The sequence below is a fragment of the Pantherophis guttatus genome, chromosome 4, assembly GCF_059756535.1.
Source record: "Pantherophis guttatus breed Tessera chromosome 4, ASM5975653v1, whole genome shotgun sequence".
NCBI classification, from domain to species: Eukaryota; Metazoa; Chordata; class Lepidosauria; order Squamata; family Colubridae; genus Pantherophis; species Pantherophis guttatus.
Window position 1 is genome coordinate 105,288 of NC_142066.1, and position 23,126 is coordinate 128,413.

The 23,126-nt window shown below is 56.1% G+C and overlaps 2 protein-coding genes and 2 non-coding genes across 5 annotated transcripts; 2 read left to right on the forward strand and 2 right to left on the reverse strand.

The window, feature by feature from the left end:
• The first annotated feature begins 2,682 nt into the window (after positions 1-2,682).
• On the forward strand, positions 2,683-7,178 carry MOGAT3 (monoacylglycerol O-acyltransferase 3). 2 transcript variants are annotated; one of them, XM_034430779.3, is made up of 8 exons: positions 2,683-2,973; positions 4,045-4,125; positions 4,346-4,453; positions 4,966-5,036; positions 5,469-5,673; positions 6,149-6,320; positions 6,566-6,768; positions 6,915-7,178. In XM_034430779.3, exons 2-8 carry the CDS (start codon positions 4,059-4,061, stop codon positions 7,067-7,069), a joined length of 981 nt encoding a protein of 326 aa, XP_034286670.1. In that variant the 5' UTR covers positions 2,683-2,973; positions 4,045-4,058; the 3' UTR covers positions 7,070-7,178. The 2 variants fall into 2 exon arrangements, with proteins under 2 accessions (XP_034286670.1, XP_034286669.1); XM_034430778.3 differs by lacking the exon at positions 2,683-2,973 and adding an exon at positions 3,794-3,890.
• Positions 7,179-9,850: 2,672 nt separating this feature from the next.
• TRNAT-AGU (transfer RNA threonine (anticodon AGU)) lies at positions 9,851-9,924 on the reverse strand. Its single transcript has one exon. It is a non-coding gene; the product is annotated as a tRNA-Thr (tRNA).
• A 389-nt stretch (positions 9,925-10,313) lies between these two features.
• On the reverse strand, positions 10,314-10,385 carry TRNAW-CCA (transfer RNA tryptophan (anticodon CCA)). The gene has a single exon. It is a non-coding gene; the product is annotated as a tRNA-Trp (tRNA).
• Positions 10,386-12,413: 2,028 nt separating this feature from the next.
• NAT16 (N-acetyltransferase 16 (putative)) lies at positions 12,414-22,109 on the forward strand. The gene is made up of 3 exons (XM_087891589.1): positions 12,414-14,128; positions 15,171-15,395; positions 16,669-22,109. The coding sequence occupies exons 1-3, from the start codon at positions 13,724-13,726 to the stop codon at positions 17,215-17,217; spliced, it is 1,179 nt and encodes a 392-aa protein (XP_087747715.1). The 5' UTR covers positions 12,414-13,723; the 3' UTR covers positions 17,218-22,109.
• The last annotated feature ends 1,017 nt before the right edge of the window (positions 22,110-23,126 follow it).

The window sequence follows — 23,126 nt, forward strand, 5'->3', positions numbered from 1 at the left end:
AGCTCAGTTCCCTTCTTTCTTTCTTTCTTTTCTTTTTTTTTTTTGATTTATATGCCGCCCTTCTCCGGAGACTCAGGGCGGCTTACAGTGCGTTAAGCAATAGCCTTCATACTTTTGTATATTTTATACAAAGTCAGCTTATTTCCCCCACAAACCAGGTCCTCATTTTACCTACCTTAGAAAGGATGGAAGGCTGAGTCAACCTTGAGCCTGGTGAGAATTGAGCTCACAGTAATTGCAGGCAGTAATTGCAAGCTAAATACTACCTTTAACAGTAGCATTAGTCTGCTGCGCCACTCAGGCTCCTTGGTCAAGGGGGGGGGCGCGCGTCTCCCGTTTGGTCAGAGAGGGCAGGCAACCTCTATGGGAGGCCCTGCTGAGGCCTGGGCGGGGTGGTGCAGTAGCACTTAGCCTGCACGGAACTGTGGGGAAGAAATGGAGGGCAAAGTAGAGTTGCAACAGGCACCTGTGGGCAGTGGCAGGTCTGGGGGGCAGGGAAGCAGCTGTGAAGCAGAAAATTCTGGGGAGGACAATCTGCACTGGGGGCACAGGGAGAGGTTCTGATGGCAGGCATGGGAGCTACACACACAAACGCACACATCCTTTGCTCCCCACAGGCCTCTGAAGGAGAAAGGATCCTGCTTGTTCTGGGAGGCAAGGAGAGAGTGGGGGAGGAGGGGGTATCTGCCTTGGCCAGCAAGGACGCAAGGGGGTTGTTGAGGTGCAAGGAGGCCATTTCTTAGGGGGCAGCCCAAGAGACCAGGAGTTTGGCCGTGTGGGGCTTCAAGTGGGTGCCTGGTGTGGGGGAACATCAGCCTGAAGCTTGTTTGGGGTGCCAGACTAAATGGGGCGGTGTGTGTGTGGAGTGCTTCCCCCTGTGGATGTCCACTGTGGATGGGGCTTGGGGGAAGCCATGCTTCTGCCTGGCCTTAGGGCTGGGGCTTTACCAGGGGAGTGCCGCAAGGGTCGGTCCTCTCGCCCCTCCTGTTCAACATTTATGTGAAGCCGCTGGGTGAGATCATCCGTGGTTTTGGGGTGAAGTGCCATCTGTACGCTGATGATACTCAGCTGTACATCTCCACCCCAGACCACCCCAACGATGCCCTTGATGTGATGTCCCGCTGCCTGGAGGCCGTGCGGGTCTGGATGGGGAGGAACAGGCTCAGACTCAACCCCTCCAAGACCGAGTGGCTGTGGCTTCTGGCGCCCCGATATAGTCAGCAGGTGCCATCGCTGACTATTGGGGGTGAATCTTTGCCCCCCACGGAGAGGGCTCGCAATCTGGGTGTCCTCCTGGATGCGCGGCTGTCTTTAGAAGAGCATATGACGGCCGTGGCCAGGGGGGCCTTTTATCAGGTTCGCCTGATTCGCCAGTTGCAGCCCTTTCTGGATCGGGACGCCTTGCGCACGGTCACTCATGCCCTTGTTACTTCCCGGTTGGACTATTGTAATGCTCTCTACATGGGGCTCCCCTTGAAGAGCACTCGGAGGCTCCAACTGGTCCCGAATGCGGCCGCGCAGGTGGTTATGGGCACAACCCGTTATGCCCATGTGACACCCCTCCTGCGCGAGCTGCACTGGCTCCCGGTGGTCTTCCGGGTGCGATTCAAGGTGTTGGTTACCACCTTTAAAGCGCTCCATGGCATAGGACTCGGGTATCTCCGAGACCATCTTCTGCCACCAATAGCCTCCCACCGACCAGTTCGTTCCCACAGAGAGGGTCTCCTCAGGGTGCCATCAGCCAAGTTATGTCGGCTGGCGACGCCCAGGGGGAGGGCCTTCTCTGTGGGAGCCCCAGCCCTGTGGAATGAACTGCCCCCGGAAATTCGTAAGATTTCCGACCGGGTGTTTCGCTGCGCATTGAAGACCCTGTTGTTCCGCCAGGCCGGACTATCAACACAATAGTTTTAAATTGGGGTATTTAAATTTATTGGGGTTTTAAATTTGAGCCACCTATTTAATTATTTTAAATTTTATATCATTGTTTTGTCTGTGTTTTTAAATAGGCTGTACACCGCCCTGAGTCCTTCGGGAGAAGGGCGGTATAGAAATAAAATTATTATTATTATTATTATTATTATTATTATTTACGGCCCTGGCTTCCCAGATGCTGGGGAGGTTGCTGGCCCACTGGGGAATGCCTTGCAACCATGGGGGAAGCCACTCGGCTGGGCTGAATGGGTGGGCAGAACTGCAGGCCTGTGCCAACTTGCTGGGAAAGGTGGCAAATGCAGAGTGGGGATGTCCTTTTCCTCTCCTGTCCCTCCTAGACAATCTTGGAGGGGTGCAGCAGTGGGGGGGGGAGCAAGAACGGGCTGCTACTGCAGGCCTCGATCCAAAGTGGCACCCTCTCCCCCCCTCCCCCCCCCCACTTTGACAGCGGCAGCTGACTTGTGAGATGCTGGTGGTGTCCTGGGCTGCACCGTCCAGCAGCCACCACTGCTTGGTGTTCGGAAGAGGTCTCTCTCAGCAGCTTTGGCCACCGTTCTGCTCAGCTCTGCATTCAGCTGCCCCAAGTCATCTCACAGCCAGGCTGAGTGTGGCCAGCTCCCTCGGAGTCCGGTGGCGGGGAGTGGGGGGCTCAGCTGCCGCTCCTCCCTCTGGCCAGGTTTCACAACTGCTTTCGCCCTGGGGAAGTCCTCTCTCCCTGGCCAGGCGTCTCGGAGAGAGGGAAGCGCAAAGGGCTCTCCAGCCTGTAAAGCAAAAGCCGGGGTGTGTCGCCCCGGGTGCAGCCCAGCCCCTGGGCAAGAGCTGCTGGAGGTCCTCTTTGGGGCACAACAGAGCCCCGCGTGTCCTTGGAGATATGGGCAGCCGCAGCAGGCCTGGGCTGGTGGGCTCGCTGCGGTGATTCCAATTACAGCCATCCAGGTTTTCTTTTTAACTCCCAGCTACTCCCTAGGGAGCCCTCTGATGGATTTCCTTGGGATCCGGAATCCTAGGGATCTGATTGGCTGGCCAGTCTAAGGAAGCCAGGTGAGCCCTGTGTCTGGGGGAGTTACATTGTGGGGCCTTTCAAGAGAGCGTGTGTATGTGGAAGTTCCCAGTGATGGGCTCTCTCTGGGTCGCGTTTGTGGGGCTGCCTTGGGTCGAGATGGGACTGCAGGGAGGGTCAGCCGGGGTCTGATGAGATGAGGCAAAAAGAGCAACCGGGTTTGGCCAGGCGGGGTGTGTGTGCAGTCTCCCTTGTGCTGGCTAGCTCTCTCTTCCCAGGGCAGGGCAAGTAGAGGGGCCCAGCCGAAGGAGGCCTTGGGATTTGCCCGCCTTCTTCACCGCAAGGTCGGGGCTGCTGCTTCCTCTCCACTGCTGCAGGACCCCCAAAACTCAGGTCCTGGGTGGGCTCCACTGGCCGGCTTGGGTGCCAAGGGAGGCAAGGGAGCCTTTGAGCATGTGCAGCATCTGCTCCAAGCTTGGCCCCATAAAGCCCTTGGCCGTCTCTGGTGCTAGAAATTAAATGGGAGGAGGACGTGGGGGGGGGGAATCTTTAACTCGGACCACATTGGAGAAGCAAGGAGCCTCGTCTCCAGCCTAGGAGGGGTGGGGGTGGGGAACCTGGGCCCGAAGCTGTGTCTGCCCAGCCCTGAGCTTTGCTGGTAGCTGACCTTTGACCCCCCCCCCACCTGAGCCCAGCCCACCTTGAAGGGCTCCAGGCTGCAATCCCTATTCCTTGAATGGCAGCCCAAGCAGAGCCAAGTGGGGGGGGCAGGCAGCCCAGCTCCCCACAGGGCCCGGGCGGTAGGGGAGGCGGGCCTTGTGCAGTGGCTTGGCCTCCCTCCTTATCCGCTGGCAGCACCTGCTCTCCTGCCTGCTTGGAGGCCGAAGTTCAGCTGCAGCTGGCTGGAGGACGTGGAGCCACATGGACGGGCGGGCGGGTGCCTCTCTCTCCCCCAGGAGTAGGTCGTCTCCCCCTTCCCCTGCAGTTGGGTGGAAGGAGCAGGTGGACTCTGGACGGCCAGGGGAGCAACTGAGACCCTGGCTCAGATACTCCCCCTCCCCGCGAGTTGGAGCTGCTCCGGGACTGGTGGGCCATTTTGTATCCTGCCACAGGTCAGCCAGAGAAGATGATCCTGCGCAAGCAGCTGGAAGCCCTCAGCGTCCTGCAGTGGGTGCTGACCTTCCTGTTCTTCGGTAGGAGCGTGGGGGGGGGGAGCCTGTGGGCACAGGCCAGCCACCTTCCTTTTGGAGGGAGAGGGCGTCTCCTCAGGGCAAAGGGGCCTGGGTTCCTGTGCTTCCTGTGGGCCTGCCCAAGGAGCCCTCCCCTGCTTGCGCAGTTTTGCCTCCGGGAAGGAGGCAGGCTGGTCTGGGGGGGACAGGGGACCATGTGAAGCCTGGCCTCCCCTCCCCACAGGCCTCTTCTTCACCCTGCTTCTCATCTACCTGCTCTTCACCTCCTTCTGGTCCCTGAGCGTGCTCTACTTCGTCTGGTGGATTATGGACTTGGACACCCCCATGCAAGGTGCCCAGCTGCCCCCTTCCTTCCTTCCTTCCTTCCCTGGGATCCCCACTCTCTTCCCCCACCCAGGGCTGCCCACCGGAGCTTCAAGCTGCCAGGCATCTTCCTGATTCTCCTGCAGCAAGACCCTGGGGGCCCTTGCTGTGTCTCCCCAAGGGGGTGCTGTCGGGCTTGGACACCAGGTCCCCTTTCCTGTGGGATGCAGTTGTGGAGCTGGGCGGGGGATGGGGGCCAAGGGAAGACAAGAACCGTGGTCTTTGGGCAGTGGCCTTCTAAAATGCGCTGCCCTCTTGCCCGGTCTGCGTGGATTTTGGGCCGTGCAGGTTCCCCCCCCTCCCCGGTGAAGCTGGATCTGGCCACTGAACACCTCCCCCACCCTGCTGATCCAGCAGCCACAGCCGCCTCCTTCCCTCGGAAGGCCAACATTGGGAGTTAGGCCTTGTGGGGAGCCGGGCCCCACTGTTCCCCTTGCAGGAGCAGCCACCCACTCTTGGCTGTTGTGCTTGTCCTGCCAGGAGGCCGTCGTAACGAGCGGTTCAGGCGGTGGAAGGTCTGGGAGCTGCACAGGAACTATTTCCCCATCAAGGTAGGAGGAGCCCGGGGTGGAGGCGCAGCAGCTGGTCTCCTTTGAAGGGACACGGCCCCATGCAGCTCCCCCAAAAGGGCTGCTTCCCACTGGGCCCATTTAAGGGGCCGGCATACTCTTGGCCAGTGTCCAAAAACCCAAGAAGGGTCATTCTGGTGGGGCTGGAGAGCACCAGGAAAGGCCGCAGCTGAAAACCCGCCCCAGCCAGCAGCACAGATGTGGGTGGAGAAAGGGCCACAGGTCCAGCTTCTCAATGTCTTGGAAAATGGGGAGCTGATTAAGGCCCAGGATCTATTTGGGCAGGATGGTTAGCCTGTGGAACCCATTGCCACTTGCACTCAGGCCTGTTCTGCCTATGGGCGGCTGGCCACCAGTGTGGGAAAGAGAAGGCAGCCCCACCGGTCCTCTTCTCCCCCTGCTTCTTCTCCCCAGCTGGTGAAGACTGCCGAACTGCCACCCACCAGAAATTACGTCCTGGGGTCCCACCCCCATGGCATCATCTGTGCGGGAGCCTTTTCTGCCTTTTGCACGGAGGCATGTGGCTTCTCCCGGGCCTTTCCCGGCCTGTCCTCCAGCCTGGCCGTCCTCGCTGGTCTCTTCTACGTGCCCGTGTATCGCGAGTATCTGATGAGCTCAGGTGGGAAACCTTTTCTTTCCCCAGCCCCAGCAACCTCAGTCTGGTTTCTGGGCCCACGTCCTTGAAGCCTTCGAGACCAGGGTCCCAACCGTTCTGGCATTCTGAGGCGTGGGAGATTTGCGGGGTGGAGAGTGCTGCAGTGACCCTCTCTTTAGAGTGTTTGGGACACAGCCTCAAGCTAAGAGAGGATCCATCCTCCACCTTGGACCTTTCTGCTTCTGACTAGGATGTCTGTCTTTGGGAAGACCGACTAAGCACTAAGGGAATCTCCTTGGAGGGGAGGGGAGTCAGCAGTTCCCTGAGCTGGGAGGCAGAGGGCAAAGAAGGCTCCAGGTGCCCCGCTTGCACTTGGTTGGCCCAGGGAGGGTGGCGAATCCAGCCACCATGCGAAGGCGCACTAGAGTTATACAATGAAGCGGCTTTCCCCCCACTCCAAACTCGGGTCTCTGCTCCCACCTTCCTTGTCCCCTTCCAGGGATGGTGCCAGTCAGCAAGAGGTCCCTGGACTTCCTGCTCCGAGCGGGACCTGGACACGCGGTGGTCATCGTGGTGGGCGGGGCCACAGAGTCCCTGGACTGCAACCCGGGCGAGCAGCGCCTGCATCTCTCGGGCAGGCGAGGCTTCGTGCGGCTTGCACTGCAGCACGGGTGAGGGTCTCCCTACAGCCATGGCAGGAATAAGGGATGGGCTTCTGGAATGGGTGAATGGGGGCACTTTTGGGGGGGTCCCCACTTCCTCACCTATCAGTGGAAGAGGTCTCAGCAGCCTTCAGCAATGCTCTTCTCAAGCTCTAGGCTGAGAGAGCCCAAAGTGCAGAACACCATGCTGTGGGCGGGGGGGGGGGGCTCTCGTCTCTGTCCCCTGTGCAGACTCTCCCCATTTCTGTTTCCAGGGCAGACCTCGTCCCCGTTTTCTCCTTCGGAGAAAATGACATTTTCCGGCAGATTCAGTTCCCCGAGGGCAGCCTCCTCCGCCGTCTCCAGCTTCACTTCAAGCAGCTGGCCGGCTTTGCTCCCTGCCTTTTCGTGGGGCGCAGCCTCTTTTTCAGCCGCTGCTGGGGGCTCCTGCCCCAGCCCTCCCCCATCACGGTTGTGGGTGAGCCTGGGATCTTCTCCCGCCCCACCACCACCACCTCAGGCTGTGGGAGGACAGCCTGCACTGGAAGGGAAGGATCAGCCTTCTGTTGCACTTTCTCTCTCACATAGACACACAAACACACATATTTTCTCTCTCATTTGCAGTGGGGAAGCCGATCCTCGTCCCTTTGTGTCCACACCCCAAACCGGAGGAGGTGGACCGCTACCATGCCCTCTATGTCCAGGCACTGCAGCAACTCTTCGAGGAGCACAAGGGCAACTGTGGCCTCCCCTCCTCACAGCAGCTCTTCATCACCTAGGGACCCCCTCCCCGGCCAGGGAACCGGGCGCCTGTCTCTGCTGCAGGCTCAGGCAGGGGTCCCCTCTTCTGCTCCCCAGTCCCAATAAAGAGTGTTACATTTTGTGGCACTCACGTCTGCTTTCTGCATTGAATGAAACTATACTCAGATGAAACCGTACTCAGCAAATAGTCCTTAATGGGTCTAAGTCTACACGGAGAGAAGTAAGCAGTGGGGTGCCACCAGGTTCCGTCTTAAGCCCAGTACTCTTCAATATCTTCATAAACTACTTAGATTAGGGAATAGAAGGGGAACTTATCAAATTTGCAGATGATACTAAGCTGGCAGGAATAGCTAACACACTAGAAGATAGGCTCAAGATCCAGATGGATCTTGACAGACTTGAACGCTGGGCCCTATCTAACAAAATGAAATTCAATGTAGAGAAAAGTAAAGTCCTACACTTGGGTAAGAAAAACCAAAAGCATGCATGTAGACTGGGGGAAACCAGGCTTAATAGCAGTGACTGTGAGAGGGATCTTGGAGTCTTGGTGGACAACCAGCTAAATATAAGCCAGCAGTGTTCAGCGGCAGCCAAAAAAGCCAATGCAATCCTAAATTGCATTAACAGAGGGATACAATCAAGATCAAGTGAGGTACTACTACCATTCTATAAAGCCTGAGTAAGACCACATCTAGAGTACTGCATCCAGTTTTGGTCACCACACTATAAAAAAGATGTTGAGACTAGAAAAAATGCAGAGGACAGCGACCAGGATGATTAGGGGACTGGAGACTAAAACATGAAGAATGGTTACAGGAACTAACCATGGCTAGTCTAGTGAAGAGGAGGACCAGGGGAGACATAATAGTAGTGTTCCAATATTTGAGGGGCTGCCACAGAAAGGAGGGAGTCAAGCATTTTCCAAAGCACCTGAAGGCCAGACAAGAAATAATGGATGGAAACTGACCAAGGAGAGATTCAACCTAGAAAAGAGGAGGAACTTTCTGACAGAACAATCAACTAATGGAACAGCTTGCCTTTGGAGGTTGTGGGAGCTTCATCACTTGAGACTTTCAAGAAAAGATTGGACTGCCATTTGTCAGAAATGGTGTAGGGACTCCTGCTTGAGCGGGGGTGGGGGGGTTGGACTAGATGACCTATAAGGTCCCTTCCAACTCTGTTAATCTGTTAAAGAATGGGCATGGAGTTGTCAGATGTGGCTATAGGGAGCTTAGACCAAAGGAGGCTATGGAAGAAGAACACAAATGACAAGATGCCCCTCCTGTGGGCTGGAGGCTTTGCAACTGGGGGCCACTTGTCAATTGGGGGGGTGGGGGTGGGCAAGCTGCATGTTAGCCCTCATCCAAGTAGACTTCAGTAAGTCATTAGACAAAGTAGATAGAACAATATGAGATAGGCAGGATCCTCACCAGATGGATTCGTAACTGGTTGACCAATGCACTCAACATATAATCCTCAATGGAACTCATCTACATGGAAGGGACCATGCAGCGGGGAACCCCAAGTTTCCATCTTGGGCCCAGTTCTCTTCAACAAATTCATAAATGATTTAGATGACGGGATAGAAGGGGAACTCACTAAATTTGTAGACCACACAAAGCTGGTGGGGATTACTAACTCTTTGAAACATAGATTCAAGATTGAGAAGGATCTTGACAGACCTGAGCACTGGGCCTTATCAAAATGCAATTCAGCACTGAGAAAAGAGGTTTTACACTTGGGCAAGAAAAACCAAATGCACAGATATAAGAGTATCTGGCTCAACAACAGTAACTGTGAGAGGGATCTAGGAGTCCTAGTGGACAAATAGGAGCCACCAATGTGCTACAGCTGTGAAAAGGCCGGGGCAATCCTAGGCTGCATCAACAGAGCAGGGATAGCATCATGGGTCCCAAGAAGTGATGCTGCTGCTGCTGCTGCTGCTGCTGCACTAGTGAGGCCATGCTTGGAAAACTGCATACAGTTCTGGTCATCACAATATTTAAAAAATGCTGAGACTCTAGAAAAAGGGCAGAAAAGCCATGGAAAGATGATAAGGGGTCCGGAGGAGGAATCCTGATGAACGGTTGAAGGAATCAGGTGCGTCAATCGAAGAGAACCATTGGGGAGGACAGGATTACTGTCTTCCAGGATTTGAGGGGCTATCACAAAAAAGGGATTGACTTTCTCGCCACATATTTTTTTTATGAAAGGGAGATCCAACCTAGAATGAAGGAAAAAAAATCTGACTGCCAGAACAATCAATGGAACGGCTTTCCTCCAAAAGTGGTGGGTGCTCCATTACTGGAGGTTTTCAAAAATAGACCGGACGACCATTTGGCCGGCTGGTACACATCCTGTCCTGAGTAGGGGTTAGACGAGAAGACCTCCAAGGTTCCTTCCAGCCCCAGGATTGCACGTTCTAAGTGTTGCCTCCCCATTTCGGGGGAGCCAGGAGGGAGTCGCGGCGGGTGGGTGGGGCTCGGCAGACCTTTCCGGCCTTGACCTGGGCGGCCGGAGGGGACCCTCGAGGGTCTTTCCCTTTGACCCGCTAACCGCGAGGTTCCAATGGCCTCAGGTAGCCCTCGGCGGCCCGTGTGCCTGCCCTCCGGCCGCGCTACCCTGCTCTTCATGGCTGGCGCTGGTCGGCCCCCGGTCTCCTTACAGGGCTTGAATCTATGCCAATGGGGAAGGGCCGCCCTCCAGGGGTGGCTGCGAGGGAAAGGGTCGTCGTCGCCGCCTTCCGCGGCGCTTGGGGCCACCTCCGGCCTCCACCCGCAAAATGGGAGGCTCGCAAAAGGCACCGCTGGGATTCGAACCCAGGATCTCCTGTTTACTAGACAGGCGCTTTAACCAACTAAGCCACGGCGCCACCCGCCGGCTAGCATCCGCGCGGGCCTGGCTGTTCAGTGCAAGCTGGCATAAGCGTATCGCAAAACCCGGGCAGGAGTTCTGTTGTTGGACGGGACGGCGACGGACCAATCCCGGAACAGAATTTTCAAAACCAAGAGACGGAGCGACCGAGCAAAAAACGGGAGCGGGACAGGAGGAGGCGGAGACCCCCTTCGAGGGCTGGGGAGGGGGCGCCGTGGGGAGGTTCGAGTGTTGTAGACCTGGCCTGGGGTGGATCCCCAGATGGAGCTGAACTCAGGGCTGTTGGGGGAAGGGAGCGGTGCATCCATGATCAAGCGGAGCCAATTTCCCGACCCGGAGGCTCCGTCTTTCCCCTGCGTGTCAGCGCAGCCCGGAGTAAAAGAATATTGACCCCGACGTGATTCGAACACGCAGCCTTCTGATCTGGAGTCAGACGCGCTACCGTTGCGCCACGAGGTCGGTGGCGAGCCTCCTCCGGCAGCCTCACCTGTGGGCCTGGCACTCCCGCTCGGGCAGCGCCGGCCTTGAGCGGAGGGAGTCGGGCTAGCTCGCCACCTTCCCCCACCCACATCAACCAGCCACCGCGGGACCCTTACCCCGCCTCCAGAGATGGGCCGGGGCGGGGGAGGCGCAGACGCAGCTGCAGAGGCTTGCCCAGCGGCTGGGACGGGTCTCGGCAGCCGCCCTCCGCGGGAGTCGCGGGGAGCTTGGCCAGGGGAGGCTTCCCGTAGGCGGCGGGGCGGGGAAGGCGGGGAGACCCCGGGGCATCCTTGGCGCGGACTGCCCCTTCAGCGTGGTTTAGGGCTCTGCAAGGGAGCTTTGGACCTATGGGGCAGAGTCCGTGGTTTGGGCCTGGATAGGGGAGGGGAGGGTTCCCCGGTGCAAGGAACATCAACACCCAGGTTCAATCCCCAAAGAATCTGGGTCGATTCCGTCCCTCCCGGGGTCTCCGTCCGAGTTCTTTGTCCGTGGAGTCTCTGGCTTTTCACTTACTCCTTTATGCCCGGGAGGAGAATGGCTCATCTAGGAGTTCAAAAACAGCCGTGCTGGTTAGAATCAGGCCAGTGTCCCCCCGAACCGCGAGGCTGAGGCTACCGGGGGCCCTTCACAAAGGAGCCCGCCTCACCGTCCCGCCCAGCCACCCCTCCCCACGCCTCCCGCGGTCACGCCGGCTGGATTGCTGCAACGGGCCGTTCGGATACGCGGCGTGGCTATTTTGTTATTGACTGTTTCTGTGTCCCCAAGTGATTATCGACTCTTGGGCAGCACGCGGACCAACTTTCTCCATGACGCTCCGTCCGTAACCTGATCTTTCAGCCCTTCCAATTTATGCTCCACCCATCGCCACAGTAAGTGGGTCTCCTCTTCCTCTCTCCTCCTCCTCCTCGCTTTCCCAGCATCGGAGCCCCTCCAGAGCTCGAGCTGGGCCTTCGCGTTTTGTGCTCGAAGTGGGACCGTCGATGCTTCGAGTGAGAACTCCGGGTTGATTCCTTTGGTGACGCACCGGTGGCTTTCTTGGCTGTCCGGCCTTGTCAGGGGCCTTCTCCCAGCCCAAAGTCTTCTTCAAGTCCAACTGTCGCTGGCTGGCTCGGCAGGTCTGGTCTTTGTAGGTACAGACGTCACCCGGGGCATTCCAAGGAGGCCTTCGGGGCTGCTCTACCGGAGTCCCGCCCCTGGCAGAGGCCTTGATTGCTTGCTCCTTTATGACGGATGATTGACCCCTCAATGGTATTGCTAGATTTTTATCCCACCTTTTTTAATACCACTCCATTGTCGGTTCTAAGCTTGGTTTTTGTGTCCGTTGTCCTTGGTTTCTTTATATTTTATTTTAATCCCATTATTCCCTGTGCTCTTCTGTGCTTGCAAGATAGATAGATAGATAGATGATAGATAGATAGATAGATAGATAGATAGATAGATAGATAGATAGATAGATAGATAGATAGATAGATAGATAGATAGAGGAGGGCTGGAAGGTGGCTCTGACCCAGCCCAGCCTTTAAAGAGAGATGGGTGCCTTTGGGTGCTCCGTGCAGATGCACCTTATCTAATCTGGCGCTCAACTCGGGTTCCCTTGCTCTCCTCCAGGGCTAGGAGAAAGCAACTTCTCCTCGCTTCCTCCATCCTTGCACCCAGCGCCGGCTCCCGGCCACCAGTTAGGATGACTTCCGGCTCTTTCAGGTCCGGGAGAGAGGACAGCCCAGGACCCCTAGCCCAGCTAGGCTCACTAGAGCCAGGGGCCATCTGGCTCTGCCAGAGGGGGACCTGCTGCCTGCGGTGGGCGTCCTTGCCCTGTTGCGGGGTCCCGCGCCGCTCTGGAGCTTTGAAGGCAGCTGGTGCCCGGCACCTGCCGGTGGGGAGAGAAGCATCTGCTCGTCCGGCCTCCCACGCTCTTCTCTTGTGCCCTCTCCTCCCCCAACACTGACGTAAAAGCGCGCGAGAGTGGGAGGAATAGGCGCCCTCCCGAGCCGCTCGTGGGCGGGGCAGAGGGATGGGGGGAGCTTATCTCCATCCTTACTGGGAGACGAGAAGGTCTTTAGGCGGAAAGGGACCGCCCGGCCATCCGACCGACGCGAGACCGCAACGGCCAGAGGTTCCTGGCAGGTGCGCCATCGGCTCGAGCCTCTCTCTGCCCTTCTGCGCTTCCGCAGGTATTGGCGATACTTCCCTGCATCGGCCTGTCGGCATCGGCGGGTGTCGGGGGAAACAGTTGCGGGGCTGCTTGGGGGATTTGGCGTGAGGCGCTGGCGTGGTTAGCGTCCTGCTCCCTTCTTTCTGCCGCCGGAGCCGGAGTTGGCTGCTGCCGGCAGCTCCTCCAACTGAGAAAGGCCTCGGCGGCGGGGAGTGGGGGGCGAGTTGGCTTTCTCCTCGCCTCCGTTCACTCTCCGGGACCTTTCCGTGGAGAGGGAACGTCTCCCTCCGGTCCCAATCCCACGGGTTCTTTCCCCTGCAAAGGGCCGAGCAGAAGATTTGGCCAGGAAAGGATGGCTGGCTGGAGCGGTGTCTGGTCCGGGGGTCTCCTCGGTCCCGAGCTCCGCCCTGCAGGTTTTCCCAAGGAAGGGTGACAGCTGCGCTCCCCCTTGGTGCCTTTTCTGTTTCTAGGGCTCATCACCTCACCAGCAGGAACGAGGCCGTTGGAGGCCCGTGTGTGTGTGTGTGTGTGTGTGTGTGTGTGTGATTTTGTCAGGCGAGCTTTGTGGGCCAGTTCACGGGCCAGGGAACCGAACCTGGACTGAGGGAGGTGAGGCTGAACTTCCATTCCAGTCTTGACTGAGGGGCTCCTGCCACCAGGAGAAAATGGTGGCAAAATAGGAGGGCAGAGGTCACATCAAGGGCATTGGGCTGACAGCGTCTGCTTGACTCTGGGGTGGGAAGAGAGGACTTTGGTTGCGTCCATCTTTGGTCAAGCAGTTCCTTCCAGCCCACCAGGTGGGCCTCTTGGTTCCACACTGGCATTTTGCTCAGCCGTCTCCAGGCAGTGGCTTCCATGGGTCTCTCTGAAAACAAGGCACCCACCTGCCATTGGTTCTTGCTCTCCCTTTGAGATGGTGGCTGCATGGTTAACAAAAAATAAGCTTTGACTGTCACAAATTCCCTGGATCTGACTGGATGTAAGGATGGATATGCTTGCTTCATCCTGATCCCCAGGCTGCATTTTCCCCAAGGCACAACCTGTATTGTGACAACATGTCTCCCTCCCCACCTGGTTGTAGGGTGCCAAGCGGGGCTTCTGCTGAAATCTACGGGAAGCAGGAAGGACCAGCTAGACAGAGATGACCAAATGACTCGCAGGGATCATGGAACCACCTTCTCTTGCTGGGCTTATGCCCATCCCCAGTTCTTCTTCTCCCTGTCCACCCTCATTCTCCATCCCACCCAAGGGAGCATATGCGCCCTGCACCGTACTGGAGGCTGGCTGGGCTGCTCGGGGAGGGCTGGGGGATTGCCATCCGTGGCCCTTCCTGGGGCATTTATGGAAGTCTGTGTCCCTGCAGCCGCAGCTGCCTGTGCGAGACATGAAATTGGAAAGTGCAGCCGACTCGCAGTTGGAGTTCGCCATTGCCACAGAAAGAGATTTTGAGGAGATCCTGGCCATCTCCAAGGGGATCTATGGAGGCCTCGACTACCTCCCAAGCCGCTACCATGCCTGGATCCATGAGCCGAATCGCACCGTTGTGCTGGCCAAGAAGAACGGCGTGGTGGTAAGGGCCCGTGCGAAGCTGGGATGGCTCGCTGGGATGCTCTTCCCCACCCCTTCCCAAGTGGAACTGAAGCCGGGCAGCAAGACCCTCTGCCATGGGCGGGGTTGGTGGGGGAGAGGCTAGTGGGGAGCAACATGGGTCACTGGAACAAAAGGACCTGGCCCCTTTCCGAAAGAGGAAATGGGGCCTTTGGCTGCCCAATTATTGTCTCTCCAAGGGGATGGTCCCGGGACCCCCAGCATCCCAAGCAGGTGCACTGCTACATCCTTCTGTTTTCAAGAGGGGTCGAGTTATAGCAGCATTGTGGGTTTGCCCATTACTCTTAAGAGGGGTTTACAGAATTCTTGGTGCACCTCCCTCATGGTGGAGAGTCCAGCCAAGCTTACAATGGCAACTGACAAATGGGAAATAGCCCCCAAGCAAAAGGAGAGACATGGACCTTACCCATTCTTATGTACCTATATTGTGTCCAATTACTTTTGTCAGGTTGTGGAGGGAACAACCTGAATTTGACAAATAGTTTCTAAACATGCATTGTCCCAAAAGCATTTGGCTAGAGGCCAGATTGGGTTAGCCATGCAGTCCCTTTTTGTGTTCTTCAAAATGGAAGAAGACACTTGTGAAGCAGAAAATGCTTCCAAAGGGTCTTTCACTTTGCTGAATAAGCCACACTTGAGACCCACCCCCACCGAAGCTTTGGGAAGGAATACTCAGGCCAAGGCAGGGACTCACCAGGCACTGCTTGGATGCCCCCCACTTTATAAGCTGGAGAAGAAGAACCCTCAAGAGAAACCCCATCCGCTCTCCTTCAGAGCACACTGTAGTTTCATGTTCACTGGATTGTTCCTGTAGGTGTCAGGCGGGGCTCTGGTCCCCATCAAAGAACCTGGGGGGGGCTTCCTTGGAGGAGTGCAGAGGGGCTGATAGAGTTTGGATCCTCAGTGGCCACATTTCATGTGGGGCTAGGACCCCTCCAGTGCTTGCTCCATCTATTGGACGCCTTGGAAGTTAACTCTTTGCTCCCCCCCCAATCTGCCCCCAGATAGGGCTCCAGTCTGTCTACATCATTGATGCGGGTGAGACCGCCCTAGTGGAGGGACTGCGCGTGGCACCCTGGGAGCGTGGCAAAGGTGTGGCTGGGGTCTTGCAGCGATTCTGCTCTGCCATGGTGAAGGAGAAGCATCCAGAAGTCAAAGTGTCACGCCTGACCCGGGATGACAAGCTGGGCCCCAAAGACTTGAGGAAGTATCGCATCATTGCAAAACAGGTGAATGAACCCTGCTCTGGAACGACCTGTCTCTTCTGGGCGGGGGGCAGGACCAAGTATACCAAGGGGCTGTGTTCCTGGACTAGCTAGGCCTAGTCCAGGAACACAGGACTCGGACGGGAGAGAGGCCAATTGCCACATCCTGTTGGGAGAGAGGCCAATTGCCACATCCTGTTGGGCACGCAAACCTGAGCCGGGGCTCAAGATCTTGGCCAAGCCTGGCAAGCTAAGGCCAAGGACTTAGCCCTTCAGCCCCAGCCAGGGGCACTGCCAGAAGGCACAGGCCTCAGCCGACAGGATGCATACCCACACCTGCCGCCTGATGCTGCGGTTCCCTCAGCTCTTTGGGAAGGAGGTACTATGTTGGGCCCCAGATGAGGAGGAAACCCCTGGAGCAGAAGGACCTCTGCCCAAGGAGAGGCTGGCAGAATTACTGTGGATTATTCCCAGCATGGCTCCTTCTGGACCACAGATCCCGAAACAAGGGCAGCCATTCGGCATTGGGGGGCGGGGAAGGGAGGCCATCAGGGGGAGGGACAGCATCCGCTTTTGAAGGAGCAATGACAGTTCTGTTTAGACTTTCCTCAAAATGGGCACAATTTTCCTAAAATTCTTTTGGCAGCATCCCAGAAGTAGAGGATTCCTCCCGGAGTCCGAGGGAGGGGAGGTGCCCAGTTGCTCAGCCCAAGACCCTTCCCAGACACAGGAGGGGATGCCACAGCTGCTGGCCATGCCCACCTCCATGGCCGCCCAGCTCCTCAGTCACCCTTCCTGCCAGGAAGCCTCAGCAGCTCCTTCCTTGTGGCTCGGCCCATTTCTCGTTGCCCCCTTCTTTCCATTCCTCTTGGAAAAGGCCCCCAAGATCCACTTGGGGCCAATCCACTGGCTGCCTAGAAAGCCCTCCCCGCCCGGTTGCCTTCCCTGCAGTCCTGGCTTCCAGGAAAAACCCCTCCCTCCTCCCCACCCCCTGCCATTTCTAAGCCCTCCATGCCATATCTAAGCTGCCTGGAGGCACAGAAGCAAATAGGGATCTGGCCAAACCAGAAGTGCCTGGAGAAAGGGGGTTCCCCCCTCGTGTCTGAACTAGATGGGACCCACTGCAGGCCCTCCTATGGCCAAAGGAAGCAGGGCCGGCCCCAGGGGTCTCCTCGGACAGGATGCCAGCAGGCAGAGAAGGGCCGCCTACCAGAGATGCCCCCCAGCAGTCAATGGCTCGGTTGCTGCCCTGCCAGGCTCTTCCCCCCCCCCCTGAAAAACCCTCCTCCCCTTCCAGGGGATCCTTCTGGTGCGCTTCCAGGCCCAGGAGGTGCTCTCCCGCTTGGACGCTGCGATGCTGGCTCATGGGGGCTTCAGCCCCGAGCCTTCGGAGCTGCTCCTGGAGAACGAGGTGCCGGAGGTCGTTCTGAAGGAGGCTTTTCGGAGCGAAGTCCTGCCAAACCAGACCATCATCCAGGACTGGCAGCCCTTCAAGGCCACCCGGAGCAACCTTGGCCTCCTGCAGAAAAAGAGCCTCCGCTGGGTGGTCGACCAGAAGGCCCACCCGACTGTGGCCACCCTGAGCACCCAGCCCTTCTCCATCCCTCTGGGCAAAGACTGGCACTACCTGAACATCGATGCCTTTGGCCGCAATGGGGCCCACCTCAAGAGCCAGCTGATCCACCACCTGCGCCTCCAGGTGCCCACCGTGCGGGGCGGTGTCATGTGCCAGCTGTTCCTGGAGCCCCAGCTGTGGCTGGAGATGGCCGCCTTCTGCCAGGAGACCCTGGGCCTGGAGCTGGCAAAGGACTACACTGAGCAGTACCTGCTGGAGGCCGACATCTGAAGGGCAGAGCCCCCCCTCCCTTCCCAAGGCCACTTTGTCCACCACAGGTCTCCCCTGCCTTTCCGACAAGCCCAATCTGTCCTCTCAGGTGAGCCACACAGGCCATCCCGCCAGAGGAGAGGCAGCCCCAGGAAGGGGACTCCCCCCCCATTGGCTCTGGTGCAAGGGCCTGTAGCCACAGCCCTTCCCTAGGGAGCAGCCCGTGGGAAGGGGAGGACGGGTGGCCTCTCCAGAGGGCTGGGACCCAAATTGTGTGCTGGGCACTAAAGCCCCATCAGCCTAGATGTTCTCTCTCTCTCTCTTTCTCTCTCTCTCTTCATCTCTCCCTCCCTCCCTCCCTCCCTCTCTCTGCTCAGTGCTGTGGAGAGGCTTCCCACCTGACTACCCTGGCTGTTGGCCATATCCTATTCATATTTATTACATTTATACCCCACCACTGCCCCACAGGACCCTTGGCATCTTGACAGGAGTTCAAACACGGTGAAAATATTAGTCCAGTTAAAACCGTTCGACACCTGAGTGTACCTCTGTCCTCCACACTCCAGGAGGCGCTGAAGCCAGAGCTCCCAATCCAGTGGGAGGCCATTCTGCAGGGCCAGTGCGGAAAAGCAGTGACTTTGCTCCCCACCCACACACACCCACACACATACACTCCGTGCTCCTCCAAGTGTGGAAGACAGCTGCTCTTCCAGCGAGACTGAACAGAAGGGCTGGTTCTAGGGGATGAAGGCACTTCAGAAGGCATCTGAAAGGGCTGAGCCCCCAGAGCTGCCCCTGGGAGCCAAGGCCATGGGTGTTAAGGTGGCCCCATCAGTCAGCGCTAGATAATCGGCAGCCCTTGTGGGGCCAGCTGAGGTTCCTGCCCTACACTTAATGGCAGACCCTTCAACAGTGCTGGGAGCCCTCATGCCAAGAGTACCTGTGGCTAACCCTCTTGCCCCACAGGGGCCCACAGCTGGGCATTGGTCAAGCTTTTCACCTATGGTTCACAGTAGGAGGACTTCGGTCGTGGGTTCTCCATCAAGAGCTGCTCCTGGGGGCCCCCAGGCATCCCGATGGACAAACCGCAGCTCCTCCTTGCTCCAGTTCTCTCCCAACCAGACTCTGGAATGGGCCCCACCAGTGCAGGCTGAGGCAGAGCTGGGGATACCCTCAGCACACTGATGGTGTTGAACCCCAAGTTACCCTAATACTCCCTCACTCAGTGGCTTCATACAGAGGTCAAACGGGTTTTAAGTTACCCCCCCCTCCTGTCACCCTGATGGGACCAGCCTTTGAGTGAGGCGCCTCCAATCCTGACCAGGTCCCTAATGATGCCATATGGATGGCACTGGAAGCCATCCTGAGAGGCCTGAAAGGAGCCAGACTGGGGCACTCTTCCCAGATTCCAAGAAGGGATCTTACCTAGCAGTACAAACAAAGCTGTTTTCATCCCACGTCCAGGTCTGAATCCTGACAAGGTTCCAGACCTTCCGCTTCGTCTGAAGACGGTGGTTTGCCACCAAATCAACAACCTAGTAAGAAAGAGCAGCCGAGCGGCAGCTGCTCAGCACCAGTGGATGCAGGGAGATGGAGGAGCTCCCCCACAGGCTCCTTCAGGATCACCAGAAATGGCTCTTCTGCCAGGAGACATGGACCGCCTCCCAGACGGAGGGAAGGAAGCCACAAGGGCCCCAGCTGCAAGGCAGAGAGGGCCTCCGAGAGAGTGCCCTGTCCCCTTCCTGAGAGGGAACCAGCCAGAAGAATCCCTGATTGTTGGCAAGTCAAGTGGAGTTAAGACATGGGTGAAAGTGAGTGACATTGCTGGCCCAGCATTGTGTCACAGCGCCAACAAGAAGCCCTTGCAATAGAATTAGCCACCCTAAGAAAGGCCACTGGAGTGGACAGCAGCATAGAGGCAATGGATGAGGAGGAAAAGTGCTTGGCTTCTCTTACCGCCACCCAGCAGGGCTGAAACTGGGCACACACCTGGCTCAGTCCATTCCTCTCTTGCCCTTCTGTTCTAGGAGTGGCATCTGCGCCTTCTTTTCCGGAGACCCTGCAGAGACCAAGGAGATGCCCAGGGTTGACCAGGGGCCATTCAGGATCAGTTATGCCAAGGGCCCAAGGCTTTGCTTGTGGCCAGTGGTGGACAAGGCCCTTGATGGTCTTCCCTGCCAGGTGATTGAAAAAGTCCTATGCGCCCCTCAGAGGCCATCCTGAGCCATCTGGGGCTCACCACCCGAATGGTGAAACCGTGCAGAGGTGGATAGCCTCAGGGAATAGTCTGGCCTTGAGAAAGGGGCGATGGACCCCCTCCTTGTCCAGATCACTATTGCTCCAAAATGAAAGGGGGTGATGGGTGTCAGGACTGAGATTACCTGAGAGAAGCCATGAACTCCTGGGCTCTAGTAGATCCAAACCAACCTGTCCCCAAAACCAAAGGCCGGGGCCTCAACTGCCAGGTTCGTCCCTAGGTACAGGGGACTAGGAAGGCATCCAGGTGGTACCATGGCCCAATCTAACACAAAGTCACACACACACACGCCATCCCTTTGATCTGGGTTACATACAAGGCCCAGATACATCAGCCTTACCTCTATCTTCAGCCTTGAAAGGACAGCATCCCCACCTTTGGAGCACGCCCCAAGGCCAGCTGTTTGTCCACCACAGTGGGCAGCAGAGCAGCAATCTGGGTCCAAGGCTACATCCAGGTTGAGGGTGCAACCCCAAGGGACACAGCTGCTTCTGCTGCCCCCCAAGGGACACAGCTGCTTCTGCTGCCCTCCCTGGCAACAGCCACATGGCTGCGGTGAGGGAGCCTGGCAACGGGGCTGACGTAGTCGGTGCTCCTGGCAACAGTCAATGTGGCCATATGAGGAGGGAGGGAGGGAGGGAGAGAGGGGGGGGGTAGCACAAGGTCGCCACGTCCTATTGCTGGGCCTCCTGCCCAGTTTTCTCAAGCCTCACGTTCAAAGTGAGCCTTGTGCAGCATTAGGAGAAGCCTCTAAATGCAAATTCTTTCGCTCCCACCTGGGCTTTGCCGCTCCCTGCCTCAGCCGCCCACCCCCAGCAGCCTTCTTCCTATCCTCGCCCCTTATTTTGATCCCTGGGGATGTGGAGGGGGCATTGGCACGCCCCTCTCTCATAACTGACCAGCCCCCCTGTTCATTCTTTGGAGAGCAAGCCAGAGGCCATTTAGAAGGGAGGGGGGAGCTGTCTGCGAATTCAGTTTCCCTTCAAGCACAGCTGCAGCCTCTCTGTCTAATTCTCTGGGGTGACATATTCGGGGCCTGTCCCATAGGGCCAGTTCTCTTCCAGAGATGGGGTGGGGCAGCCAGGTTGCAGAGCTAGAAGTTCGACTGGGGACAAAAAGGAAGCAGACTCGGGGTGCCTGTGAACTAGATTTGCAGACCTTTTGGGGCCTGCTTGTCCTTTGGCTTTCCTTAGGACAGAAAATGGGACAAAAGGGGGGATGTCCTACAGTGGCCGGAAGCTCCACCCCCAAATGCCTCATCAGCATGAAAGGGTTGTGGCCTCTTTGATAAACAGCCAGTAACTTTTGAGGGATTGTGCAGAAAAGGCATAAGAAACACCTGAACAAATTAAAGGCATAAGAAAAAAGGGAAATATAGCTCAGTCTAGTTGAGATGGTTCTTTCCTCAAGGACCCTGCTGGTTTCTGCCAGATCCACACTCCAATTTGTAATTTCTGTCCTGTTCTTGAAACTTCCTTTTGAGGCGCTTCCCCGCCTGCTGCAGCTTCCCTCTTCTTCTTCTCTGGCTGGTTGCTTTGGGATCCTCTCGGCTTCCTTTCGATCTCACAGGAGGGATTCCCTACCCTACCCTACCCACCCTGCTTCTCCTGATGCACCATAACAATAGTGGGCAGAAGCAAGCTTTTAAATTTGTATAAATTTAAAATAATAATAATAATAATAATAATAATAATTATACACCAGGATTTACATTTATTTATTAGTAGCCTGCCTATATTATTTTTTATAAATAGCCCAGAGTAGAAAACAAACATAGTACTCCTTCCTCCTCCTTTTTCCCCACAGCAACAACGACCCTGTGAAGTGGATTGGATTGAAAGAAAGGGACTGCTACCCTTAAATTTTTTTCCCTTTGACATCTTTAGTGAGCATTCTGCCAAAGTCAACTAGTACTCTTTGTGCTAGTTTTTCATTTATGTATGATTCACAATTATTTATTCAGTTTGAATACAACTGCCTTGGTCTTTGATAGACTGACATCCCCCTCACATTTTTCAATGTAACCAGCATGGCAGATCATTCAGGTTCTCTGCCCACAACACATTAACATCTGGAGCAGAACATCTGCCTCAGAATTAAGGGATGTCCTTTCTGGGGGAGTTTCAAGGGAGGCTGGGGTGGCCTCTGTTCCTGCCTGGCAAGGAACTGGGCTGGGTGACCCACAGTCCACCGGTTCCAATCTGCCCTTCTGTGGCTCCACGCCCTGCATACAATGCTTCCGGCACACCTGCATCCCCAATTGACGTACCCCAAACCTCTCCACAGCGACTCCTTCTACAGAGATCACAAATGTATGATGTTAAGAAGAAAAATAATCTCTCCTTGGCTTTAATTGTCTGCCCGTTCTCAAAACATTCGCTTAGTGAACTGCTTATTCTCAGACATGCTCCATCAGTTCCAAAAATGCTGTTTCCTTTGCGTTCACTGTTGTTACCTTTTGCTTTTGGTAAAAGAACAAGAAATGTCCTGTACAATCATGCAGCCATAAGCAACCCACCTCCTGATTTTAACATTTATTTCTCCAGTTACACCACAGGCTTAACCATTCTCAATATTCTCACAGTATTTAGGTTTTCGTTTTCATTATTCCTTTTCTGGAAGCTAACATTAATAATATTAAAAATACTGAATGCCAGCTGTTTGTTTGTTTGTTTGAGTAGCATTAATCCACTCTTTCCTTTGCTAACCTCTGAAATACTCCTTCCAATGTACTCCCTTACTTTAGTTGTATTCCAAATTTCATCACCTTGATTTTCATTCAGTTTTGTAGGTTACTTATTCAGTCTCCTGCGCTCACTTCCAAATAGGTGCAACTTTTATTCCTGACCGCCTCCACTTTTTCTGCCTCAGAGGTTCCTTGCTGTTTCTGGCGGCCTCCACTGCCCCCTCTCCATGTGGGGGCGGCCATTCTCTCATCCTTGCTTTCTGTAGCAACCCTTTTGGTCGGGGAATTTTTGCTCATCCTCAGTCTTCTTGCAGCCCCCATTGGCATCCAACTCCATGCTCTTCTGGGCCTTTTCATTCTTCCCCTTACATTTCAAACTTCTTCTATTGTTGCCATGTGCTGTGTCCCAATGTTAAACCGAGGGTAACAAGCGGCGATACACACCATTCCGTGACCAAGAGAGGCCCATCCTGAACCGAGGAATTTAGCCTGCCAAGATGAGACCCAACTGAGGGAGAGTTTCCCAAATTCCTCGAAGCATCGGCCAAGCTCCTCCCTTTATCAGTAATGTTGGCAGAAAAATTGGAAGCCAGGCAGTTTAAATGCTCCCCTCTAAGAATGTTGTCCCCCTCATTTTGCCCCCATGGCAGTTTTTGAAGAGGAAATGGGGAAGCTAGCACTGAACATACTTTTGGTCTCTTCCCAGATAAACCCCAAAGCAACGTGACCCCAAAGTGAAGATGGGGCTGAGGGGCCTCTGAGCTCCAGTCATCCTGAAAGAAAATATCTGCTTTTTCTGCAGGAGCCCCACCCTCCTCCTCCTCCCCCCTTTCTCCCCATAGCAGCCTGGTGAGAAACTGAGGGAGGGCCAGCCAAGCCCTCCAGCCTCTCCCCAATCACCTTCCAGGGCTTGGAGAAGATGCACTAACCTGTCATCCCAACCAGAAAGCATTTTAAAATGCCAATTGTGGTTGAAATAACTGGCCA